Here is a 25,109-nt window from a genome sequence, read left to right as displayed (position 1 = left end):
CCTGAGTATTCTACCCAATGCCCTATAAATCATGAAGCTTTCCATTTTGGCTGGTATAAACAAGCCAGTGCGAGCACTGGATACAGTTCCTTCCAAACCTATCACATAGTTCTTGGAGTTTCCTCATATGTCTGTTGATCAACTGTCTGCTGAATACCCAAAGGGAATCACAGGTATGGTGCTGTCTGTCCTCTCCAGTACACTGTCCTACGCTGTCCTGTAAACTCAACCCACCTTAGTCTTCCACAGTCTCAGTTTATAGAGTCCTTCAGACTCCAAGTGGGTCCCTCACCCCTGAGCTACAGCCTAGAACTTCTCTCTAGGCTAGAAGCTAGGATAATAACAGGGCTCATGCCATTTGTTTCCCATTTTGTCAGAGATTGCTGGCCTTCACTACCTGGTAGCCAGTATCTTGAAAAGTTTTTTTTTTCTTTCTTCTATACGGGAGAGTAATCCAGTGCCCACTAATCCATCTTGGCCAAAAGTACAAGTTCAAAGTCAAACACCATTTTTAATAACCATTCTAACACAAGAAAATACGTAAGTGTGGGATAATAATTAGTCTTTAGTGAACTCTACTGCATTACCATTTCTTAGTCTGGATTTTCTTGGTTTCTACGTTTATTTATTTTTGGGACAGAGAGAGACAGAGCATGAACAGGGGAGGGGCAGAGAGAGAGGAAGACACAGAATCGGAAACAGGCTCCAGGCTCTGAGCCATCAGCCCAGAGCCCGACGTGGGGCTCGAACTCACGGACCGCGAGATCATGACCTGGCTGAAGTCGGACGCTTAACCGACTGCGCCACCCAGGCGCCCCTCTTGGTTTCTAAATTCTGAGGATGGAAGACCCTTTCACATATTTTTTAAATGCTGAAGTCCTAATATCTCAGCGAGATGTGACCAATGGCTGCATATCACAGAGTAGATGCTCATTAAATATGAACATCATTACTTTTTTCTTCCATGAAATTAACCAGGAAAGCCTCTAAATTTCCTGCTTAGAAATTATTGCTTTTGGAAACAAGAGATCAGAATTCAAAGAAATTTAACTGTAAACTACATGTGTAAAACTGCCTTTAGCAAAAGGCTATCATTGTGGTTGCTTAAAATACAGTAAAATTAACACTAAGATCATACTTCTGTGTCTTCCTTCTCTCTCAACTCCTACATTTCATATACCTGTTTCTAAAGAACCTTCTTTCCTCCTCTCAGAGCCATCTTTACCTTTTAGTTCCCACAGCCACCACACCTGCTAAAGCCTTTACCAATCACCCAAATATTTCCAAAGCCTCACAGGCTATCTGTCTCCAGTCATTCGGCCCTTAAATCTACCAGGCTTATTGCCACCATATTAAACTTCCTAAAATATTCTGCTTTTATAATTTCTTTCTCATAAATTTTCAATTTCATTTTATTATTTTAGCATAAAAGTTAAAATTCTTTGGTATTATATTAGTCACATTTTTTTAACAGAAGACCACAGGAATTACTGTTTTAGTTCACATCCCTGAAGACTCATAAACACACCCATATCCACTTCAATCTAGTGGCTTTTAAAGACACACCTAACTAACTCCTCAGTTCCTATTTCTAAAACAAACAACAACAAAATACCAAGTTTATCAAAGCAGTACTAAGATAATGGATTGCCCTTACCAGTGCCTGGCTAACATTTCCTCCGGTGGCTAGGGATTTGAAATGGCTGCTGTTATAGACCAACTGAACTTCTGAGATCTCCACCGTTTCTAATTCCTCTTGAGTCTGCCGATCGATCACATGCAACTTCTCCACGCTGTCCAAGAGCACAACTGTACGTGAGTTTATCCACTGCAAATCAAGCACACCACAAAACAAACGTGAGGCCCATCCCACATCATTCAAGACAAAAAGGAAGCCTGGCCACTCAGGTTAAATTACGTTGAGGATTTTATCCATTCAGTAACTTGATAACAAACAATCACAGCAAGAACTACTCTGGTGACAGTAGTGGCCACACTGTGGTGGGTGACAGTGCACAACACGGTATTGAGTCTGACGGTGTTAAAATGACTCCTAGTATTTAAAAAAGGTAACTAAGAGCTTTAACAGATATATTACAGGATATGTTAGTTTCAGTACAATTATAAGGTACACTGGCACAAATGACTTAAGGAAAATGACAAAATATGCATTTCTTGTGTGTCTGATATTAATTTTTAAAAAGGCAAACAAACCTCCTAAACCTAGGTGGTCAAATGATTGTTAGCGTTTATATGCTTTTTAAAACAGAAGCTGTTTAAAACATGTATTTCCTTTAAAACCTCCCTACCAATTACGGGAGAGTCTATTTCTATTTCTCTATGTTCCAAATTTTCTTTAATAAATACTATTATAATTTTAGAATAACTTAATAATAATATTAAAAATCTTCTGAAGGATGCCATTTTGATAAATTTCTTGGGTTTTATATAAGATTTCTTACTTTCAAAATGATTTTTTTTTCAAATTTCAATCCTTCCCCAGGAAATAAATGGAGTTTTAAAAGCTGCTCAATTAGAATTCTAAATAAGCCAGAATAGAGTGCTTCTCTTACACTCTCTCTGGCATTCATGTTGTTTTATTTATATGACCTATTCCATGTCATCAGAGATTATCTGCATAATGCCATATAAAAAAAACCAAGTTAAAGTGGATACATTTTAACATGCTGAAAATGCACTGTCACCATATAGTGGCTACTATAAGGGAAGGGTGTTTCTCTGTTTTGCTTTCCCCCCCAAAAATTATCTCTCACAGAACAGGAAGTTTGATACTCAAGACTTTACAAAGAGCACTTACAAGGTGCTCTCTTCATTATTTTAAAAAACAAAGTATCATTTAGGAAAGACACATTATTAGCCTTATACAACCTTAGTGCTAGCTTTTATTTATTTATTTTTTTACAGGGAGAAAAATCTAACGGTCATACATTTTACAGAGAGATCATCAGTTTTGAAAAATATTTATCATCCTATTTTTTTTAAGGAGGGTATACATCTGTTCTTTATTTACCATTCCACTTATCAGTCAGAACCAGTGTTGCTATCTTCTTTGTTTGGATTTTTATAAAGATAGGCTCCTTTCACAAATACAAGCAAGATCATCATCTAGGTAATTCAAGTCAAAAATTACTTAGGTATCTTCACAGAATACAGGAGAAAAAGAATACCTGAATCCAGATTACCACTTATCTGTAAAATATCTTATTTGAATTTTTACAGACAGGTTTGGAACTCTTTGCAGCATCAAATATGAAAACAAATCACAGTAATAATTAATAGATTTGGCTAAGTTTTAGCCATGTTCACAATTCTGTTTTTTAAAATAAACTTTTTATTTTTACTACAGTTTTAGATTTACAGAAAAATTGAGGACAGTGCAGAGATTTCTCTTATGGTCCCGCACACAGTTTCCCCTACTATTAATTTCTTGTATCAGTACAGTAGCCAAAATCAATATTGATACATAGTTTTAACTGAGATCCATACTTCATTCAGAGTCCCTTCATTTTTATCTAATGTCCCTTTTCTGTCTCAGGCTCTCATTCAGGGAACTGCATTACATTTAGTTGTCACATCTTCTTAGGCTCCTCTTGACTATGACAGTTTTTTTTTTTATACTTCCCTTGTTTTCGATAACTTTAACAGTTTTGTTTTATTTTGTTTTAGAGAGAGAGAGCACACAAACAGGGGAGAGGAGCAGAGGGAGAGAGAGAAACAATCTCAAGCAGGCTCCACACTCTGTGGAGCGGATGTGGGGCTCGATCCCACAACCCTGGGATCATAATCTGAGCCAAAATCAAGAGTTGGATGCTCAACCGAGCCACCCAGGTGCCCCAACTTTAACAGTTTTAAAGAGCACTGGTCAGGTATTTTTTAGAATGTAATTCATTCAGGATTTGTCTAGTGCTTTTCTCATGAGTAGACTCGAGTTATATAGGTTTTTGGAAAGAAGACCATAGAAATAAAGTGTCATTTTAATCACATCATATTATATGCTTTCACAGGTCACCTGGTTAAAACAGACAGAATGACAAAGAGTGTCAGCAGGCATAGCAATTATTCCGAAGATTAGACCCTCACGACTGCAACTGCTGACATTGTTGTAAACAAGACTTTTAATGGAAACTTGTAAAGCAATGCAGTTAGTGTCGCATCATGGGTAAGCCACAGGACAAATGAAAACACCTACTGCCCTCCTATTCAGAGAATGGCTACTTGTGGTCGAGGGAAAATTTTCCAGGGACAGAATTACACGCAGATTTTAGAAGTGCCATATCTCAAATATCTTAAACAGAAGTAATGATGAAGAATTCTAGGAAACTGTTAGATAATTCAATAGGGGCTCTGGTGATGACAAAGACACTGATGTCTTACATTCGTGAGAAGAACTTGAACAAAATTACTTTATGAAATGAGTATGGAAAAAAGTATTATTTCTAAATTTATAGTCTATACGTGAGATGAAAAGACAATGTGCAACTAAATTAATAAACTGTATATTATGAAGAAAAGATCATTTCATCTATATCCTAAAAAGTTACATATCATCAAGTTAGGGGAGTAACTTTTTTTAGCCATTTTATTAGAAAAATGAGGCACTGACTCTTATCTAAGGTTGCCTATATTCATGCATATATAGAATATTTCACTGGATATTGATATGCCAAAAGGATTAATGATAGAAACCTAGAAATATTATAATTACACTGCTTACAAAATGGACACACCATTTGAAAAAGAAAAGATAAAATTTGATACAAAAAAGACATACTCTCTTTTTTTAAACCAACAAGTTGCTCAGGAAGGACTGAGAGGTGTCATATAGAGAAAATTCTGCTAAGCTTTTAGCCACGAAAAAAGAATTACATAAACTCCTGAACCAATTAGGACAAGCCCAAAAGTACAAAAGTGTGTTTACCAAGAAAGCCAGGCAATGATCTTTAAGAAATCCACCCAAATTCTTCTGAACACCCCTTTGAACTAATCAGGACATCAAAGAAAACTTTTCCTAATCCTGTCGGTGTTCAACAGGACATAAGGCTGAAAGGCAATTAAAAATATGATGGCATCATACCAAACTCAGACTCCATTCAGTATAAACAGAACTTCACTTCTGTCCATATTTTACATAATCCTAAAGGTCATGGTTCGTGACAGAAATCCTGGTAGTTCAAATACACCACGGACTCAAAACAATTACATGAAATGAATGGGGCACATCAATGTGAATAATACTCACAGTGAAGTTGATGAGGTCATAGTAGAGGTGAAGATGCTTTTGCTTAGTAACATGTATTGCTCCAGACTCATCTCTCTTCACCTGATGATGAAATAAAAACCACCTAAACACCAGCTGCTTTTTGAGGGACTTGTTTTTAGGTACTTAATTATACTCCACCTAGAAAATGATTTCCATTCACATTATGGATAAGCCCAGAAATATTGGCAACTACAGAAACTATTACGCAAATGAAAAAAAACATTCACACCATGATCTGTAGCGAAATCCAAGGCATATGTGACAGTGGTCTAGTTGTCAGTACTTCATGCATTTTCACTCTACTATAATTCAGAACAAACTAACTTCATCCCATCAGTGACTATACTTAGCTAGAGTTAAGCATAAAATGGGATTGACAACATGGCATGATAGTCAAACAGGTCATTAAAAAAAAAAAAAAAAAACAAGAAGGAAGCTGGGACAAAACTAGACTTTTCTGAAGTATGCTATTACAGCTCAAATAGACCCAAAATTTCCCAAGAGAAGCTCAAGTGTCAATATTTTATTTACATATGTGTACATACAGTCTCTAATCTTTAATCATCCTTATAATTTGCTTTCTCTACTTCTACTCCAAGGTGACAGAGCACTGAAAAAGAGACACAGTAGTAATCCAACCCTCCTGAAATGCATGACATCCCATCCAACCTGGGTTCTCTTACACTCTCCCATAGTAGTGTTCTAGATGTCTTCCTTTCCCTTTAAGCCCCAATTTCTCTTTCCCTTTAAGCCCCAATGTCTCTTTGCTCCAATCACTTAACAGTGTTGACCTCTCCAGACACCTTAACAACTGAGACCTCTTAATGCAGGCCCTTCATATTCTCTCATCTTTGGTTCACTAAGTCACTTTCCCTGTAAGAAATGATACTCTAGCAGAAGGAGAATGTGTTTCAGCTCCACTATTATAGCTGTGTGACCGAGGGCCAATCACTTACTCTTTCTCAGTTTCGTCCTTTGAAAAATGAAAATAAGCACCAAATTGTTCCCTATTTGGCATATGCTGAAAGTGTTTCACAAACAAACAAACAAACAAACAATAATGCCAACGTTACCTATTCTCCTAAGATTCACTGGAGCCCTTGCTAAAGAAAATCCCTTCATTTCTATACACTCTAAATCCCACCCCCTCCATCACTGTTTAATATTACCCCTCCCTTGCTGGCATATTCATTCACACTCCCTTTAAAAGGCCCTTTTCCTTTTGCTATCCAACATGTTTCTGACTTTTCTATCTTCAAATTAAAAAACAAAAGCAAAAAGCCTTTCCTTGATTTGTTTCTTACAGACATTTAATCATTGTCTTTCCTCTTTTGGCTAAATGCAATGATTATGTGAATTTGTTCTCCTACATACCCATTTCTTTAACAAGGCTCTACACTGTGGCTTCCACCTCCATTCCATTGATATTCAGTCCTCTGAAAAGTTTCTAATCAAGAACATTTGCACATCCAGTGGTCTTATCTTCAGTCTTCCCCCTTGATCTTTATTTAATAATGCTATTACCCTGAAACTGACATGGTCCAGAAACCTTTCCTATGTCTCCTGTGTGACACCATACCATCTTACTTCCCCTTCTACCTCTGGGTGCCTTTATTGGAACATTCTTTCTTGACTTTTTTTTTTTTTTTCCCTTTCCCTTGTGAGTGCCCACCAAGGTTATGTATGCTCTGGCTTTTGATCTTCACAGCTTCAACTACATCTCTATTCTGAAATTCTCACTTGCACTGCAGACCTGGATTGCCATTTGCCCAGAGGACATTCCCTGAGAGAACACTTAAGAATCACACCTTCACTTCTATCTCAATACATTCAAATCCTCTGTAACCCTAACCTTTCAAATAGTTCATGCTCCTAAAATGCAAAGTCAGAATCAAAATGTTTCATTCATGTCCTTCAGTTTCCAGATGCAGTAAGATAAGAAGCTTCATCTTTCCTTTAAAATGTCATCCCTAACTCTCACTGCAACCAAGCATCCTGGTCTAAAAACCTCACACCTGCTTTGACACAAGAACAAAACCCTCCATTTCCCTGCTACCACCTATAATCTATTCTTTCTCCTACTTCTACATTGATCTTCCTAAAATACCACTTTAATCACATCTTTATCTCTTTAATTACCTAAGAACCTGTGACAACTCCTCATTACCAATCTAGGCCAATTATGTAAACTAGATCAGGGGGTCAACAAACTTTTTCTGTAAAAGGCCACGTAATAAATATTCTAGGTTCTGTGGACTATACAGTCCTGTAACAACTGCTCATTCCTGCCACTGTAGCGTGAAAGCTGCCACAAATAATACATAATCAAATGGGCATGACTGTGTTCCAATAAAACTTTATTTAAAAAATCAAGCAGTTGGCCAGATTTGGTACCCAGGCTTTTGTTTGCCACACCGAATAAAAATCTACACCATATATTCAACTTTATTTTCCACAGGTTTCTCACTCTCATTAAACATTTATTAAGCATCGACTACATACAGGCACTGTCCTCACTGCTGGAATCCTTAGACTTATGGAGCTTTCACTCTAATGATGAAGAAAAATATTAGACATGTAATTTTAAAAGTGCTGAATATTACCAAAGGAGAACACAGAAGGTCTTATGGGTGTACATAGCAGGGAACAGTTCAGGAAGTCAGGGAAGACAATGTTAATCATTATTTAGGTAGGATAAAGCAGAAGAGAGCACACAGCTTCCCTGGCAGAGGTGAGAGCATATGCAAAGACACCAAGGCTAGCACCTGGTTAGAAAGCTCTGCCAGAGCCACAGCTAAAAGAAATGTCAGTGGTTTAGGCTAGGGAAGCAGCCATGGGGGAGTAAAAAAAAAAAAAAGGGGGGGGGGGAGTAAATTCAGGAGATGTTGGAGACAGAGTCAACAGGAAGCAGTGAAGAAGCAGAAATGAAAGGAGAAAGGGAAGTGAAAGGCAACCCCTAGGTTTCTAGCTGGAGAAACTAGGTGAACAGTTGTGTCCTTGCTTCACTGAGCTAGGAAACCCAAGAAGAGATTATGCAGACATTCTTACCTCTATAACTTCAGTTCATCTTATTTCTCCCAATATGCATACCCACCCCTCCTGTGATATTGGCCACATATCCTTCATAGAGTCTTACAGGGCCTACCCAGTCCATACAAATCTCTCCATACTCTGAACTTACATCAACTTTTAGTTCTCATCACATAGCTGAATCCTTAAACATAGTCGTCTCCCGAGTAGTAATGAGCATACTGGTTTTGCCTCTCAAACAATACTTGAAGTTATGTGAAAGAAGAAATGTTTGAGACTTCCTTCAACTGTTTCTATGTCCATCAGTGTAGAGAACACAGAACGTGACCAATGATACCTGTTGTCTAATAAATACAGCATATGTAGATAGGTAAGCCTTTAATAGACACATGTACACTCATATATTTATACATACACATAAACCATTATTTGTTGGTCAAAGGAGTTGGAACTGAGGAATACACCATGAAGGGGCATGGAGCTGAGGTGATCAGTTGTTTTCCATGTTAATCACTAAAGCCCTAAATTAAAATAAATGATCACTCTCTCTCCAAAGAATTTTAGTAGCATATTTCTTTGACACAATCAATATTAAATCACTGGTAAATCAGGAAAAAATATTATGATAAAAGACTTTTTAACAAATCTAGTATCATATCAGGATTTACCAACAGAAAATGAACAACATCTCCTCTGCAGAAGGCAAGCATGGGATTCACGTAATTATGCACTGCCACAAAGTGCCAGGCCAGCAACGGAACACTGGAAGGATCCATCTAAGTGAAGAGAAGGCCAAAAAAAACAAAAAAACAAAAAAACAACAAACCATCACAGTTAACAGACAGCAAGAAAAAGAGAAAATTAATTAAAAACAGCATCTGACTACTGTTCCTTGATAAAACATCTCCCAATTTCTCATTACAATTCCAGTGAAGCAGGAACTGACTGGGAGGTGTCATGAGGGTACTTTCTGGGTTGATGCTAATCTTGACAGAGGTTTGGGCTACAAAAGTATATACATTCGTTAAAGTTCAGCAAATGTATATTCAAGATGTATGCGTTTCATTGCAAGTAAATTCTACACCAAAGGAGAAACAAATATTCAACTCTAGCTAAACATAATAATGCATGTTGCATATTTAGGCAAAAGAGTGTTTACTTCTGCAATTTAGTTGGAAATACATTTAAAATAAGTGATGGGTGGACAGAGAGATGGCTAAATATATAATAAAGTAAGCTATTAATAACAGAATTTAGATAGTAGGTATACAGGTGTTCAATGTAAAATTCTGTTTCTTTATTTGAAAATGTTAATATTGGTAAAAACGATAAAAGACATTAGGAAGATGCAAACACATACCACCATGATAAACCTCACTTAGCCAGGGAAGCTTAGGTTTCTTAGGTTTAAGAAATGTTAATGACAATCTAAGCTAGCTGCACCATCTGAAAGAGCAGATCTGCTTCCCCAGGGACCCAGAGATACACAGAGTAACAACAAACAAACAGAAGAGTGATCTCCCTCAGTATCGGCACTGCGTTTGCAATTAGTCTTGGCTCTGTACCATCGTTCTCCATCTCATCCTATCAATACCTCTCCTCACATATACACTGGAAGATCACAACTCTCTGAAAACAACCAAGCAGGAAAAGAAAAGGAAACTGGGGTATGCATAATCGATTCTGGGAAGTATCATCCCCCAAAGTAAAATACTAGGCAGAAGCCAAAGAAAGCACAAGTAGTAGCAATTTATGCTAGATCTTACGATGGGGTGTTCTCTATCTGTAGTTCAGTAGCAAAGCAGCAGCTGTTTATGAGAGAACAACTTAAAACAATAAAGGTAGAAAATTAAAAGTCTCATGATCCCAGAACACCGCTCTAGTCACCAGTTTATGCTGCTTTGGTCACATGAAGGTTAAGACCAGACAAATGATCTTTGGAGCAGTGACTTCCATTCTACCTCATTTTCTAACAATCTCACAGAATTCACCACATACAAGTCATTTTCCCCCTCCTGGATTGGTCTTTTTGCTAATAAGTTGGAGAGGTTTACTCACCCGTCCATAGGGAAAAGTCATCCACACTTTCAAGGATGGTTTCAATCCAATGACCAGTATCTTTAGAAGAAAAATGTATTTTTAATGTTTATAATTTTCTATTTTGGGTATTCAAAGCCTCTAAAAGTTATGAGTTTCACCTTCTAAATACACTGACCTTTGTTAAGGATGCCATGGCCAATAAGGAAAACTGTGTGATGGGATGATCTTTCAACTCGGGCTTAGAATGAAGAGGCTCAATACAGCAAACTTCACCCTTGGAACCACTGAACAGACACCTAGATTCACACGTTCTCACTCCCATCACTCTCCTGCAAATGTAACCAAAACATTCAGAATTGATTTAGTAATGAGATTCAAGACACTACCATCTCAAGCATGGACTATTACAGTAGCCTCCTAACTCCTATTCTTGCCTCCAACAATCTAACTCCGTAAGACAGCAACACAATCTCTGTAATGTAGAAGTCAGATTTATCACTCTTCTCCTAAAAACAGCCCAATGCCTGGCCGCTGTACATAAAATAAAATCCAAACTCTTTACAATTTTTTAAAAGTTCCTGTATGATCTGGCTCCTACCTTCACTGCTCTCCCACTACTGCCAAAGTCACGCTCCAGCCACAACTGCCTTCTTCCCATTGTTCTAGCAAGCCAAATTTGTGCTTGCTTCAAGCCTTTGTGCTCGAACATCCCTCTGCCTAGAACACTTCTTTGCATTTGTTGACCAGATTATCATTCAGGTCTTTGCTCAAGTGTCACCTTCCTGAATTATCTTCAGGTGCACTCCAGCAAGCTGACTGGTCTTATTCTCTTCACAGCACTCATAACTATCTGAACTTACCTCATTTATGTGTTCATTTATTGTCTGTATCCCTACCCCAGCCCCAACTAGAAAGTAAGTTCTATCAGAGGAGCAACCTTGTCTGGTTCACAGCTGCAAGTCTGGTGCCTAGAACAATGTCCACCCATAGGAGATGCTCAACAAATATTAGCAGAATTAACAGTACTTTGTAAGCAATTACCTTGTGCTTAGCAGTATTAGAAAGTATAAGAAATATAAGAAACATAATCCTTACTCTGAAAACTTATGGAAACACAGTACACATTGAATTTTATGTTCTACTTCTTTTTTAAAACTCTGCCTTATAATTATTCTCCCATGTATCCAAACAGTCTTTACTCTTAAAGAGAAATAGGGCAATTCGAAGGTAATAAAAACCTTTCTACACCTGTCTGTTAGGGTTATAATCACCTAGACCTGAAGCCTAAACCAAAATTAGTGACATACTCCAGAATTATGGTTCCTAAGCCTGACAGCTCATATGAATTCCTTGGGGAAGAGTTCAGCATCCCAACTCAGACCTACTGAGATAGAATTTTGGGACACCAGGCCTGGAGCTCCAAATGCCTCCCAGGTCATGATAATATACAGACATAACCTATTTTCAATCACATGGGTTTTCCAGACCTCTTCATGTTTAACTTCAAGTCATTAAACCAGAGTTAGTCTTTTCATTTCATTTCTCAACAAATGTCCATTAGTCTCTTACTTAAATGTCAATTCAAAAACAGAGCCTCCGCTGTCATTGCAAATTGCAAGAGTTGGATCATCTGTAAACTAAACAGAGAAGAAATTAATTTCTTACAGATTTTTCAACAACCAGTCAAATATCAAAAAGGTAAGGGAAAAAACTTACACATTTTAAAAATCTAAAAACAAACATAATTCAATAGCATTTGAAATCACCTAAACTTGATTTAGCTCATCATCCTAAATATTCAGAATAAAAATGACTGTCTTCAAAAAACTGAGGCTTTAAAAAAGTAAAACCACCTTCGATCAGGATAAAAGAAAAATAAAAACTACGACTCATATCAGCCCTAAAGTTTTCCACTTGGTTTCTTAATGTTAACTTTTTCTAACATGCTATTAAACTGAATAGGATACACTGGATACATTTGCAGTTGTCTAGTTTCGAAGAACAAAGACACAGTGAAAGATATTTGCTATCTTTGGGAAATAAATTTGAATATGTTTTCTATATAACTGAAGAATTAACCCATTTAAAATAGTTGAACTTTTTATGTAACTCTACCAAAAATGTGCTTCCACCTGATCTTTGACAGGGTATACTTCAGTTATTATGACCTACTCTGGAAAACCCAAAATAACGAATAATGTTCACAATGACAGCCTTAAGAGCTTATGAGGTATGGTAAATATGAATGCTGTATGATACAAAAGTGAGTAACCTGAGTCATTTATAGTGACTAGTCTCCCTAACCCCATAGGTTGGTAAGCCATCCCAAAGCGCATGTCTTCATCCTCTTAGTCAGGGACAGTTGAGGTACCGGAGGCTACTGTAAAATTATTTTTCCTCAACCCCACACACAACCATAACAAAGAAGACCCACACCTGTGCTCTCAATTCTCCTAGCTGAGCAACTGCCAGAGTGGGAGGTATATACCTGGAATGTAGGAAAAGCAGTTGAACTTGCAGTTTTATTAGTCTTCTACTTATATGTATGTGTTTTGTAATGTACTTAAATATTAGTACAGTAGTACATTCATACTATTTCTTAAAAAAAAAAAAATATATATATATATATAAAGGATGTAATCCCAAATTGTTATTGATGGTACACAGGGTTAAGTTTGGAGAACAATGAGTAAGAGTACTAAAGCACACATGGCCGTTGTCAATCCAAGACCCAGGAAGTATTCAACCATATACATCACTTGCTACTTCTTACTGCAATGTCCAATCTCAAGCAAAACAATGGCTACTACTTCTATGCTTTTAAGTTTATTTTGAGAGACAGGGATGGGGAGAACACGTGTGCACCTACGTGTGTGAATGGGACAGGGAAAGAGACAGAGGGAGAGAAAGAATCCCAAGCAGGCTCCATGTTGTCAGCACAGAGCCTGATGTGGGACTCAATCTTACAAATTGTGAGATCATGACCTGAGCTGAAATCAAGAGTTGGACGCTCAACCAACTGAGCCACCCAGGTACCCCTGACTTCTATGCTTTTCACCTCGGCTGTATTCCTCTCTTTCCTGTTGGCATTTATCTCTTCTGTTTCCTATTGTTTCTCTCAAGGATTTTGCTTTTTGCTGTAAATGGACTATCCTTTTACAAACACCACCAATTATTCCTTCAAGCAAACATTTATTGAGCAGCTACCATGCATAACACAAAAATAAATGAGAAACAGATTCTAGTTTTAAAAATCTTCATCTATTAAAGGATGTAAGACATAAAAACAAACAACTATAACATTTTAGAAGTTGGCACATACCATAGGAAAGGAGGTCAAGAAAAATTGCCATGATGTTCAGAAAGAGGAGAAATTCTACTTTTACTGGTCTGGTTGTTTTCGTTGTTACTAAATGCTTCAATGCTGCTCTGTCACAAAAGACTTTTATGTAACTAACCTAGATGCAGACACATAAACTCCAGATGCTTACAGACTTTAAAAAGCATATGTATGGATAAGAGGTCTGCTCAGCTAAGCAACCAAATGTGTACATGATTAAAATCTAGAAGATCTGATTTTAGACTTCCCTAGTTACAGTCCTTTACCTTTTATGCTTCTGAACATGGGCTTGACAGCATACAAAATCCAAAGTTCACATTGTATTTATAAATGAAATCTGTTACCTAGGTTGGTTTATTTTTTTCAGATTGTAAGGAGAAAGCCAAGATGCAAATCTTAATGCTTTTCCCTTAGAGGCCTGAAAGAAAATAAACCAACAGATGCATTTTTAAACATAATGCGAACCTTGGTTCTTTCACAGTTGGTGCCTTGAACCTCAGGTAATTCTCAACCAAGTGTCACAGAGCAACGCTGTTGGGTAAAAAGACCTTTTAAAATCTTCCCATGAGTTTTCAGCAGGGTAATGCCTGTCTACTGACAACCTGTGGTCCAGGATCACATCAATGTTCTCTTTCTGCTACTCATCTATACAATAGGCTAGCCCATCTTCAGTTCTAACCTGGAAAACATCCCATTGGGCTAGTAAAAAAAAAAAAAAACTTCATTTTCAAGGATTCTGTTTATAAAGAAATGTGCTTAAAGATGCATTCAAAAGCATAATAACTAAAATGATCAGACAAAGTAAGCAAAGATATTACCTTAATATGCAATATTGCTGTTCCTGGAGGATGAGCATCTGTTATTGATCTTAGAAGTTTTCCACTGGCCAAATCCCACATCGTGATCTACAAGACAACTAAATGCTTCAAAAACCAATTTATTGCTCTTTTTTGGACTTAAGTATCCTGCCTTCTGGCTGAAATAATCCATCCCTGGTCTATAAACATTGCAGGCAAAGAACTATGAAGTTGAAACATAATTGAAGATTGCAGATCCATTAAAGCACAGGGCCTTTGTTCTGTCTTCATCTTCCCTTCGTCCTGCCCAACCTACTTTTCCCTTCAGATTTCAAATAGTTCTCTTATACTGAGACAAGTAAAAAACTTCTTTAATGAGTCAATCTCTTTACAATGGTAAACCTTATAGGAAAGGCTTACTGCCAAACTAACTAGTGATGTATAAGTCAGAAGATGAGAAAGGCCAAACCTTACTGCTAGTTTCATAAGTAGAAAGCAATACCCAAAGAGCTATCCAGTAACACAGCGATGAGAAGACAGAAAGCAGAATATAGTATATTTAAAAAGCAGCAACAACTATCTACACTACTCTAAGGAAGTAAATTTTGGTGTCACAGCCAGGTTGGTTTATAAAAGCTATTTACTTGTAAATATGGATAAAATAAAGTTCACGTTTACCTGTCCCTTAGCAAAGCCACAGAGAAGTCTTGAGCAGTCGTTGTTGATACTGAGGGCAGAGATGGCTCCATACTGACCTCCAACACTAGTGTTCCCCAGACAGAGTCGCAAAGCTTGATTCTGATCTAAAAAACAACATATAAAATCAGGTGAAAGAAATGGAAAATTGAAAAAAAATACAGTATTAGCTTGTTTTTAAAGACTTGGGAGGTAGCAACAATCACAAGAACCATATGATGAAGCTACATTCATTTTAATGTATTTACTGAGTGTCTACTAGATGCTGGGCATTGAGTTAGACACTAAGAATGAAGAAAAGGGGAGCCTGGATGGCTCAGTCGGTTAAGCATCCGACTTCGGCTCAGGTCATGATCTCGCAGTTTGTGAGTTTGAGCCCATGTTGGGCTCTGTGCTGACAGCTCAGAGCCTGGAGCCTGCTTCAGATTCTGTCTCTCCATCTCTTGGCCCCTCCCCTGTTCATGCTCTGTGCCTATTTGTCTCTCAATAATAAATAAATGTTAAAACAATTTAAAAAAGAAGAAAAAACCAGTTATCTACAAATAAGCATAATGTAGAACATGCTAACAATAAGTGAAAAAATCCGTAAGTATCTGTAGGTCTTTGAACAAACCAACTATCTTTCATCTGTCTCATTCTACAATTGTATTTCCTGCTGTTTTCAGGATGCGAGGTTACAGAGAATACCATCTTTTAAAGTAGCTCTAAAATTTCAAATATCAAAATTTATTAATTCGGAATTTGGCTGAAATTTACATTTATATTACCCATGAAGAAAAGGTTTCCTAAGGAAATTAACAATGCAAAGAAAATTACAGGGTAAACATTTAAACTACTTATTTTTCAAGCACCAACATTTGATATGCTAAAAGCAAATAATTCAAATCTCTACTAGATTAAGTTACTTAAGGGCAAGGATCTTGCCTCAATCACCTCTGATTTTCTCCAGGAGGTACTTAAATTTATTATTTAATAATTAAAAGAAATTCCTCTAATGTTCTCATAGGCAATGCTTATTTTGTATAGAGTTCATTATTGTACCTACTTGAAAACAATGAAATAAAAAATTTACGAAGTCACACCTACAGGGGCACCTGGGTGGCTCTGTTGGTTAAGCGTCCAACTCTTGATTTCGGCTCAAGTCTGATCCCAGGGTCATGGGATCTAGCCCCCTCTGGGCCTCCACACTGGCGTGGAACCTGCTTAAGATTCTCTCTCCCTCTTCCTCTGCCCCCTTCCCCACACGCACCTGTGGTCCCACATGCTCATTCTCTCAAAAAAAAAAAAAAAAAAAGGCATATCTACAAATTTTAACTGTTTGAGGGAAAAACTCACCATATTTGCACAGTATGGAGTTCTATGACCTCATTTGGCAATTGCTTGTGCCTCCCTTAACTACTTACATGCTACTCTGGAGATAAGTATGTCTTACTTCCACTATTAGACTATGTTCTCTCTAAGGGCTAAGATCATGAGTGAATTAACATTCCCAGAATACCAAGCCTGGTGCCTTGCACTCAAGAGGCACCTGACAATCATCTGAATAGCTTCCACATTTGCAAATCTTCTGTCTGTAAGGGTAAAACTAATTACCAGAAAGACCCTAAAGATACTCATTCTCAGATCTAGGTAGTAATACCATGTAGACCTTTTGCTTGTCCAAAGTGAATACTACACAGTTTTCTGTGTTCCTAAACTGCGCAAATAGCAATCCTCACCTACCAAAGGAGCTCTGACACAATTAATGGATGTATCATATCTGACATACAGAAAATATTCAGTGTTTTCTGAAACCATCTTATTTTTTTACGTTTTGAAAGTTTTTATTTAAGTAATCTCTACACCCAACATGGGGCTTGAACTCAGAACTGAAGAGCTGCATGCTCTTCCGACTGAGCCAGCCAGGCACCCTTGAAATTATTTTAGATTTCAGCCTTCTAAGATGAATATTCAAAAAGGAATAAAATTCATAAATATACAAGGTCTTATGTATTTAAAAAGTCATTATCTTTACCCACATCTAGAATTATTATAATTACTGATTTCTTCCCCTTACTTTTTCTTCACTTAAATTCTTTTCCTCTCTCTCCCAATTTGATGCAAATTATTAAAATGTCCTTTATTCAGTTTTCCCAACTCTGAACATGACACCTCATTTCATTTTACTTTACTGAAACTGCCTAAAATAGTGTTTTCCATGATCTTATCTTGTCAGAGCTGCCTTTTACAATTAGTGGATTATCCATGTATCTTATTTTGCAAACTGTCAAGACAGGATGGTTAGGCAACAGTGTTATATATATATATATATATATATATATATATATATATATATATATATATATACACACATATATATACACACATACACACACACACACACACCCTATTTGGGTCCTGCATGTAGGCAACAGACGGAATGAAAGGAAGACAAAGACAGACATTCCTTATCAGCCTCACAAAGAAGCCCCTTAAGTCTGGGCTACCTGCCTTCCAGGTACAGAAAAGTGATTGAATAGCATCCTGCTGGGATCCTTTGTGCTTTGAGATCCAAACTGTACACATTCTGATCCACCAATACTTAAAGATACTACTGCTTTCAGATTTAGCAAAGTTCACACATTAGACTATTTTAAGTATTCTTACAACTCAAGGAGAGTAAGAATAAAATTAAGGAAAACGATAAAGAATTACCATACCATTAAGAGAGGAAATAAAAAGAGGGAAAGAAAAACTTCTAGATTAAAAAACCCAAACAGGACTCTCCTTTCCGGACTATGGATCCTGCGTACTAAAAACCAGCTAAGAAAGGGGACCAAATTATCAAACTTGGTCATTCACGAAGTATGTATGAAGTTTACATCCCACAGGACTGTGTTAATGAAAGCATTCTCAACTTTTTCCTTTGATTTTTACAATGTATTCATTATCTTCATAATGTTCCTTTATATGGTAAGCATGGCAGTGAGGAGATAGTGTATAAAATGTAACCTGGTTTTTAACTCCACAAAGATATTTATTAGTTCATATTGCTGTCTTTATACATTGTATATTTGTGGTACCAAAGTAATAAACCTATCAAGCAATTTAGATGAAATTCAGAAAAGGGAGAATTTCTGTGTAAAGAAGAAACCAGAATCTCATGGGAGAGGTTTCTTCTACTGAGGTAACTAAACATTCTTTATCCCAGATTATTCTGGACACTTCTGGGAAAAGGTATTTGGTAAAAATAAACATAAAACCTCTTCCAAACACTTGAATTCTAAAGTTATATGGAAAGAACAGAAGGATCTGGACAGAAGTAAGAGATGAAAATCAGAGCTCTCCATATTGCACTCCCCCAGGGGGGCTCTTGATCACCTTAATTTTTAAGGAGAAATTCTATTTTTCCCTATTCACGAAGTCTGCTTTGCCTATTGTTGGGAGAAACCATTAAATTAGCAGTACATCTAATTTCATTTACAGAGCCAAATAAAATCACATTTGGTTGGCATTCTCAACTTAGTTTTCAAAAAAACTTGAGTGGGTCCTTATAAAGCAAATAACTCCAGGCAAGAAATATGAAATGAGACTATCGGTTTTCCCCATAAACTTCACAGAGTTGGCACAGAGTTTAAATAAGAAAATGCCTGTGAAAAATGTGAAAACTATCAAATGGTACAAATGCAAGGAATTATTGTGAATGATAATAGCTTGCCAATTAAGACAACGTGAAGTCTAGTTATCACAAACACTGCAATGAATTATATCTGTTTATTAGTATATCTTTCAAAGTATACTTTGCTTACGGCAGATCTCCTCAGCATATTCTGGGCTTAAGAGTAACGTGCTAAATAGCAAAGAAAAGCCACAAGTAATGTATAAAGTCTGTAATAGCCATAAAATCTAAATCTGAACATACTTCAAGAGAATTTCTGCTCTTTCCATATACCAAAATTGACCCCATCCTCTATTTCTCCATCCCTAATTTGTTTTAACTAGTTCCCAAAGACCTTCAAAGAAGGAAATAACTAGATCCTAGAAGAAATCAAGTTTAATTGTGTGTATAGAGTTCTCTTCTTGCCAGCATTCATCATTCTTTAATACTACTCTTTTCTTACCCTTTGTGCATATTAAAATATTCTCTAAGACCAAAAGAAAAGAGAAGAGGTATTAGAAAATATGTTTCATCAATGATCATAAAACAGGTGAAGCACTTCACCTGTCCTCCACCTAACCAACACACAGAATTGGGAGTGTGAGCACTCCCTCTGGAAAGCTCACTGAAAGAAAGAAGCCCAGGATACAGAGAAACCCCATGGCTAACTGGCTATCATCTAGAATGATGACGCTTACAAATAAGTTAGTAGTGTTCATTTATAAACCTGCTCATACCACCGTAATGTTACTGGATTTTAAAAACTTAATTAAGGGGCGCCTGGGTGGCGCAGTCGGTTAAGCGTCCGACTTCAGCCAGGTCACGATCTCGCGGTCCGTGAGTTCGAGCCCCGCGTCAGGCTCTGGGCTGATGGCTCGGAGCCTGGAGCCTGTTTCCGATGCTGTGTCTCCCTCTCTCTCTGCCCCTCCCCCGTTCATGCTCTGTCTCTCTCTGTCCCAAAAATAAATTAAAAAAAAAAAAAAAAACGTTGAAAAAAAAAAAACTTAATTAAACAATACGTTAACTGATGAAATACACTGACCAAAAAAAAAGTTGTTTCCGTGAAAAGTAAATTAATGCTCACAAAAAAAACTTGGTAAAGGTGTTTCTTTGAAAATCTGTCCCGTAATAAGATGTAGACAAGACAACTGGAGAAGATTAAAGAGTTGTTTTGTAAAAATCTGTAATTTTGCACTCCTCAACTGATTCGCAGGTGCCTAAGCTTTTACCATTTTTTCTTTTAAGTAAAAGTGCAAATTTTATATGACTCATTACTGATGCAGGTTATTCCAAAAAAGAGCCGCAGACTTCCAACTGGCAGATACAAACTCAAAGAAAAGTCTTTGGACTGTATCAAAGGATTAAGGAGAAAATGAATATTTGTATATTTTCAATTAAAATAAAACACTGAAGGTACACATACATATCTTTATAATTTTTAACAAATCCCTGCTTTAACCAGTTTGTTAGCTGGATTTTTTTTTAGTAAGCAGTTCATAAAAGGGCACCAACTGTAACTGACAGCATTCTCTTTCAACACTAAAAAGGTCAAAAGAACAACAGTCACTCATGCAAACCAAAATTACTATACCTTTTCCTTTGAATCCATGGAGAAAAGATCAAAAGAAAGAGAAAAGCAAGAAATCAGTCAAAAGTTCAGAGAAAAGACAGGTAAAATTTCAAAAGTATAAGTGACAACCTTTAGTTATTTCTGGGAATGATACTAAATGTGATTAACTGATTTACGATTACATTCAGATATTGGTTATGGCAAAGAGAAAATGCACAATATTCAAATTATAGTACAATAAGTAAATCCAAGTCCAGTAAGTTTGGTAGAAATAAAAACAACTTCAAAAAGATAATCTATGAAAGTATACTAACAATCCCCCAAAATAGGAAACTAAGAGCCCCGGAATAGAGACACATCTTTACAAAGATTTGAATTTTTGAGATCCTGTATAATAGATAAGAACCAAGATATATAATAAATATCATATACCTACAGTCCGTAAGAATAGGCAACATACATCACCTCTAAGAAGCTTATAATTATCACTATTTTAATGACCCACCTCTAGTCCAAAAAGAAACTAATGTTACTTAAAACAAACATAATTCTTCTGCTACATTTTTCCTACAATCACCAAAGATATTTAAACAAGACCAGATTTAACCTGACCTCTAATCTAGACACTTCATAGTATCATTATTCTGACATTTGTTACTGCCATTAAAATGAGTTTCAATCCATTTGTTAAAACTCACTGTCCAAATAATTTGATTCTACAAAAATAATGACAAAAAGTTAATAACTGCATGCTTAAAACCCCAAAGCATAACCAGAATATTATCATTCTTTCTCGAAATATTCACTTTGGCATACTTTCTCTTGCATGAGACTGTAGAGAAAGATTACTGTTTCATCATATCTACAAGAAAGCTGTTGAGGGGCGCCTGGGTGGCTCAGTCAGTTAAGTGTCCGACTTCAGCTCAGGTCATGATCTCATGGTTCCCGAGTTCCAGCCCCGTGTCGGGCTCTGTGCTGACAGCTCAGAGCCTGGAGCCTGCTTCAGATTCTGTGTCTCCCTTTCTCTCTGACCCTCCCCTGCTCGAGTTCTGACTCTCTCTCTCTCAAAAATAAATAAACATTAAAAATTTTTTTAAAAAAGAAAGAAAGCTGTTGAAACCTAAAAAAATTAAGAAGCAGGCCCAAGGAAATTAAGGAGACAGTAGCAAAAGACATCACATACTCTTCTGTTGGTTTTTAAAGTATTCATTTTAATTTGTCGCAGTAGCTTTACATGGGTTTGCTTATAAACAGACACATATTCCTGTAACTTTGTGGTAAGGAAGGGATGTCAAAGCAGAGTTGAGGAAAAGTGAGCATTAGTAAGCAAGAACAAAAAAATCAACTTGCATTCTGCTGACAGACAAACATACACATTATACTCGATCCTCATTCATCTTAGTTCTTCTATTCTTTTCTTCACATATCTTGGAATTTGCCTCCTTTTCTCTCAGGACAGACTTGCTGAGAATGGTGAAAATGCACTGATGTAGGATTCAGTGTTTCTTAATTCTGAACTTGGCTCTGTGCAAATCTCTTAACCTCGCTGGTTCTCACCCACCTCATGTAAAAGAGGACTGACCTAAAAAGTAAGATCCTTTCCCCAAATTCTTTTGATCTAACACCAATTCTGCTCCCAAAGGAAAATAAGCATTCTTACACCTGATAGGACAGCAGGTGGCTAAAACTTCCCAGAAGCAATCAGGTTATATCACAAGTGTTTAAAATGTTCATACCCTAATTCATTCATTCATTCACTCATTCATTCATTAAATGTATAAAACCTGGAAAAAATTAAAAAAAAAATAAAATGTTCTGACCTTAAGTAATTCTACTTTTAAGAATTTGTCCTAAAGAAGTAATCAGGTGCACAAAAATGCAGTTACAAAGATGTTCATTGCTATACTGTTTGTTTAGAAACAACCAATAGTAGGAAATGGTTAAGTAAATTGTGGTGAATCCATTTAAAAGAATACTGTGTAGCCATTAGAGATGATGTTAGAGATGAATATATAATTACATGGAAAGATGTTCATTATAACAAAAAGCAGGTTACAAATTCACATGATTCCATTTTAGATGTGTACATATACACACACATGTACAAAATAAAAGATTAAAGAGCCATATAGAAATGTCAGGGATTATTCCAGGATGCTGGAATCTGCTATTTTATATCTTTAATCTTTTGCTCATCTCAATTTTCTACTATAAACACGGATCAATTATAAAATAAGAAAAAAATCATTGAAAGAATCAATTCTAAAGTACTCTCAAAAGAATTATATTTTTGTGTCCATTCTTCCTACCTCCAAACAATAAAGCTTTATTTAAATCAATCACCTTTGAAAAATCGCATGATAATTTAGATTATTTGTAAACAGGAATTCAAATTGTTATGAATAGGAATTCAATATTTATAAGTAGGAATTCAAAAATTGCTCAAAAACAAGGGGAAATAACCAGTTTTTCATTCATACGGTAAATAATGATGTAAGCCCCACAGAGATCAAATTGCAGTACTGTTATTAAAGTATTCCCAGGTGATCCTTCTACAAATCCTGTAGATTCCTTAATAAAATACAGTGTTATTGGGAATTCCATTTAGGAGAGATGCAAAAGACTTAAGATTCAGAAGAGAACAATTAAAACTGCCAGACAAATATTATCTAACAGTTTTTAAATTAAAAAAAAAAAAAAAGAAGAAAATGTACTGCTCATTGTACTAAATTCAAAAGCAAAGAGTAATGAAACTAGGGTTATTTCGTCTCAGGTAGAAAAAGAAAGAGAAAATACTTAAGACTATCATCTAACATAGAAACGAATGAATGTTATATTCTCAACCAACAAACACATGTGATTATGGGCTAGAAAATTTTCAATTTAGAGGAATTTACAATGTAAATGAAAAAGAACTTATTGTCAGTTTGAGTTACTAGGAAAGCCTGTGAATCTCTTTTCCTGAAGATCTGCTAGGATATGATTTAGAATAAAAAATCACCACCACCACAAACTGAGGCAGACAAGATGACAACCCAAGGTCCCTTTCAACTTTATATTCTTTCTGTCTAGGTCTGTAGAATCAAAAGATATGATATGATAACTTATAAATTCTTAAACAAGAAAATCAACTTGCAATGAGCAACAAAATGAACTTGGGTCAAGTAATTTTAACTATAAAACTATTGACTGCTACTTTTCAAGTCTTCCTGCTTTTGTTTTTGTTTTTTTTTACAAGAATATAAAGTTTACAATTAAACTGTTATTAAAAGATATAAAATATAAAAGGATACTTAACATTCACAATAAAGAAAGTACTTAGAAAATTTACCAAATATTAAAGCCAATCCATGAGATGTACCCACTGCTATCAGACTGGACACTGCCTGAGAACAAAAGGGAAGATTATGTTTTGAGATATTACATCGAGGATCTTGAAACAATGCGAGTTGAATTTGTTGGTTTTCTTTCCTCTAGGCACCAGATGACATACCAACTATTATAAATAAGGAGAATTTCATCTAGGAGGCAAAAGGGGAAATGAAACTCAGGACCTTTTATTTCTGGGAATCCCTCTAAATTTACTCTAAGGGTAACAATATCAAAATATCATATGTTCAACATTATAGGCAAAAACACACCACTTCTATTCTAAAGCAATTTAAAAAAAAAAAACAAAAAACAAAACTCAGAGGTCCAGACAATACTTATTGGGAGGCACTTATGCTACCCAACCAAGAGCCAGCTATGAGGTGTGGGAAAGGGGTTGATAAAGCCCTTCAGTTTATTCACAGGAGCTAAAAGGCACCAGAAATATTCAAATTTCAGCCCACTTCCTCACCGATTAACTAACTAATAAGAAAGCTACAGGAGGCAGCTGGAAGTATTCAAGAAAAGAGGGCACTAGTGTGCTTTCAATATCCCCGGTTCTCTATAATCGCACCACAGATTTACTATTTGGCAGGCCTGGCAATGGAGTTCAGAACTATTAAATGTACTATTTACCACAAAGTGATTTCACCAAATGCTGTGTTCCACTCCCTTGTAACCAAAGGGAGGCCAAATCACAGAGGGAGCAAATTTACTTGGGCATGGGAGGACCACATATAAATAAACCTGGAAAAGGCTAACCATTATTCCATTATATTGAAGAATAACAATACACTAGAAAGAGAACATTCAATATGGAAAAATGTTAAACCTGATTACTGGCAGTAAATGACTTACGAATTTATTATCATAATAATTTATGCAATAACTCTGAACATTAGAAGAATAAATCTAAGAAAACCCAATGAAATAGAATGCTTACCTTTAAAGGATTATTTAAAGTGTACTTACAATTGCTGTAGGCAAGCCAGCATCAACTTTGTCCTAAGTGAAATTAAAAAAGTATTTGAAAACATACTCTCATTTTTAAACAGAAAATGATATAAGCCCCTCTCTTTACATAAACTTTAATCCAAATCAATTCAGATAAGAGATGGGATCCTCATTTTTGCCCCCAACTAAGAGAAACCACAAAAGTTGTACAGACGAAGAAAATATAAAGAGCATGAAAGTGGATCATTTTATTTTACTAACGGTAACCAATGCTTTAAGAAAGGCATGATTATAAATGAAAACGTAAGAAGAGAGAGAGGAAAGAAGTCCTATTTTCAATAACATGGATACACTCTAACTAGTATAGGTTACAATGACAGGAGTACATAAAGATT

The 25,109-nt window shown here is 36.2% G+C and overlaps 1 protein-coding gene across 7 annotated transcripts in view; it reads right to left on the bottom strand.

Moving 5' to 3' along the window:
• Positions 1–25,109, bottom strand: part of VPS8 (VPS8 subunit of CORVET complex) — a 253,246-nt gene that overhangs the window by 200,890 nt on the left and 27,247 nt on the right. For all 7 annotated transcript variants that reach the window (XR_015240159.1, XR_015240160.1, XR_015240161.1 and 4 more), the window contains exons 6-15: positions 24,733–24,765; positions 23,723–23,777; positions 15,167–15,291; positions 14,510–14,596; positions 11,921–11,988; positions 10,527–10,680; positions 10,370–10,429; positions 8,980–9,087; positions 5,261–5,341; positions 1,658–1,828 (exon numbers count right to left, since the gene is read on the bottom strand). Coding sequence is in view for 4 of the 7 variants with exons in the window: in XM_086674896.1 (XP_086531022.1) it covers positions 1,658–1,828; positions 5,261–5,341; positions 8,980–9,087; positions 10,370–10,429; positions 10,527–10,680; positions 11,921–11,988; positions 14,510–14,596; positions 15,167–15,291; positions 23,723–23,777; positions 24,733–24,765 (942 nt within the window). In the remaining 3 variants the exon portion in view is untranslated. The remainder of the gene's footprint in view (positions 1–1,657; positions 1,829–5,260; positions 5,342–8,979; positions 9,088–10,369; positions 10,430–10,526; positions 10,681–11,920; positions 11,989–14,509; positions 14,597–15,166; positions 15,292–23,722; positions 23,778–24,732; positions 24,766–25,109) is intronic.

This window comes from Puma concolor, chromosome C2 (genome assembly GCF_028749965.1).
Source record: "Puma concolor isolate L17-30 chromosome C2, mPumCon1.1.hap2, whole genome shotgun sequence".
In the NCBI taxonomy this organism is placed as follows: Eukaryota; Metazoa; Chordata; class Mammalia; order Carnivora; family Felidae; genus Puma; species Puma concolor.
Note: the sequence above shows the minus strand (reverse complement) of the source record. Positions and strands in the feature narration are given on the sequence as shown.